At 49.0% G+C, this 1,008-nt stretch overlaps 1 protein-coding gene across 1 annotated transcript in view; it reads right to left on the minus strand.

The window, feature by feature from the left end:
• LOC117649926 (ubiquitin-conjugating enzyme E2 D2B-like) overlaps window positions 1–798 on the minus strand; it is a 7,590-nt gene extending 6,792 nt beyond the window's left edge. Inside the window, exon 1 of the mRNA XM_034393110.1 lies at window positions 554–798. Coding sequence (XP_034249001.1) covers window positions 554–798 — 245 coding nt within the window. The remainder of the gene's footprint in view (window positions 1–553) is intronic.
• Window positions 799–1,008: the final 210 nt, after the last annotated feature.

Here is a 1,008-nt window from a genome sequence, read left to right on the forward strand (position 1 = left end):
GACACTGACTTTGACGGCGACCGTCAGTGTCTGACGGAGACACTGACTCACCCACCAAGCCGCCATGCCGGACTCAGTCGCCGGTCGGAAGACTTTTTACAATCCTGCGTGCCAATAATTTTTTGGTGCCTTGGAGACACGCAGCGTTTAAATAAAAGCCAAATATTTTTTGCAGCAGGAACATTTTGTCCCACAGGCCACCGTCGGTGGACATCTGAGGGGGAAAATCCTGCGTGTCAATAATTTTTTTCTGTTATGTGCACGCTGCGTGTACATAACGTCCAATTTTATTATTTAAACGCTGCGTGTATATAATATTAGTCAATGTTTATTACTAAAACTAAAGCCAAAAGGTGCAATAATGAAATTACGAGAAAGATACGGGAATAACTGGAAAAATAGAGAGAAGATTGTCAAAAGGAAACCGCCAAAATTTAACTACAAAGAACCGTCTAAGTCCAACTCTATCAAGGAAACTACAATTACAACAACAGAAACTACAATCTTACAGAAAATTTCTACAGAAGTACTGCCACCCGGGCATAAGGGATACTCAACAAGAACGTCCTCAGGGTTGAAGTTGTCCAATTCACCCTGAAGAAGGTTCACCCGGGCTTGGGCACGGGCAAGGTCCACCTTAGCATTCTTCAAAGAAGCCTCCAATGCGAGCCGCTCAGCTTCCAGGGCAGGGTTGCCGCCATAGCACTTCCGCTTGGCACGGTCACACCTCCGGCCTTTCACCATAGTGCTGATGCAGTCACCCCAGAAGCAGCGCGCCAGCTCGCAGTGAAACCCCATCTTGTTGTACTTCTCTTCGCCAATAATTTCTCGGTACAAGGCCTCCGCACCGCACCCTCGGAAGGCTCATGAAACTCCACAACAACTCCTACGTGCGGTGTCCGTTGAACCGTGGTGTGTGCGCGCGCGCTCCGAGCGAGTCGACGTGTATGGTGCGCCAGTGCGCGCCGAGACACAGTCGAAGCTTCTGGAACTTGCAGGAACAACTCC

The sequence above is a fragment of the Thrips palmi genome, unplaced genomic scaffold (assembly GCF_012932325.1).
Source record: "Thrips palmi isolate BJ-2018 unplaced genomic scaffold, TpBJ-2018v1 HiC_scaffold_4, whole genome shotgun sequence".
Taxonomy (NCBI): domain Eukaryota; kingdom Metazoa; phylum Arthropoda; class Insecta; order Thysanoptera; family Thripidae; genus Thrips; species Thrips palmi.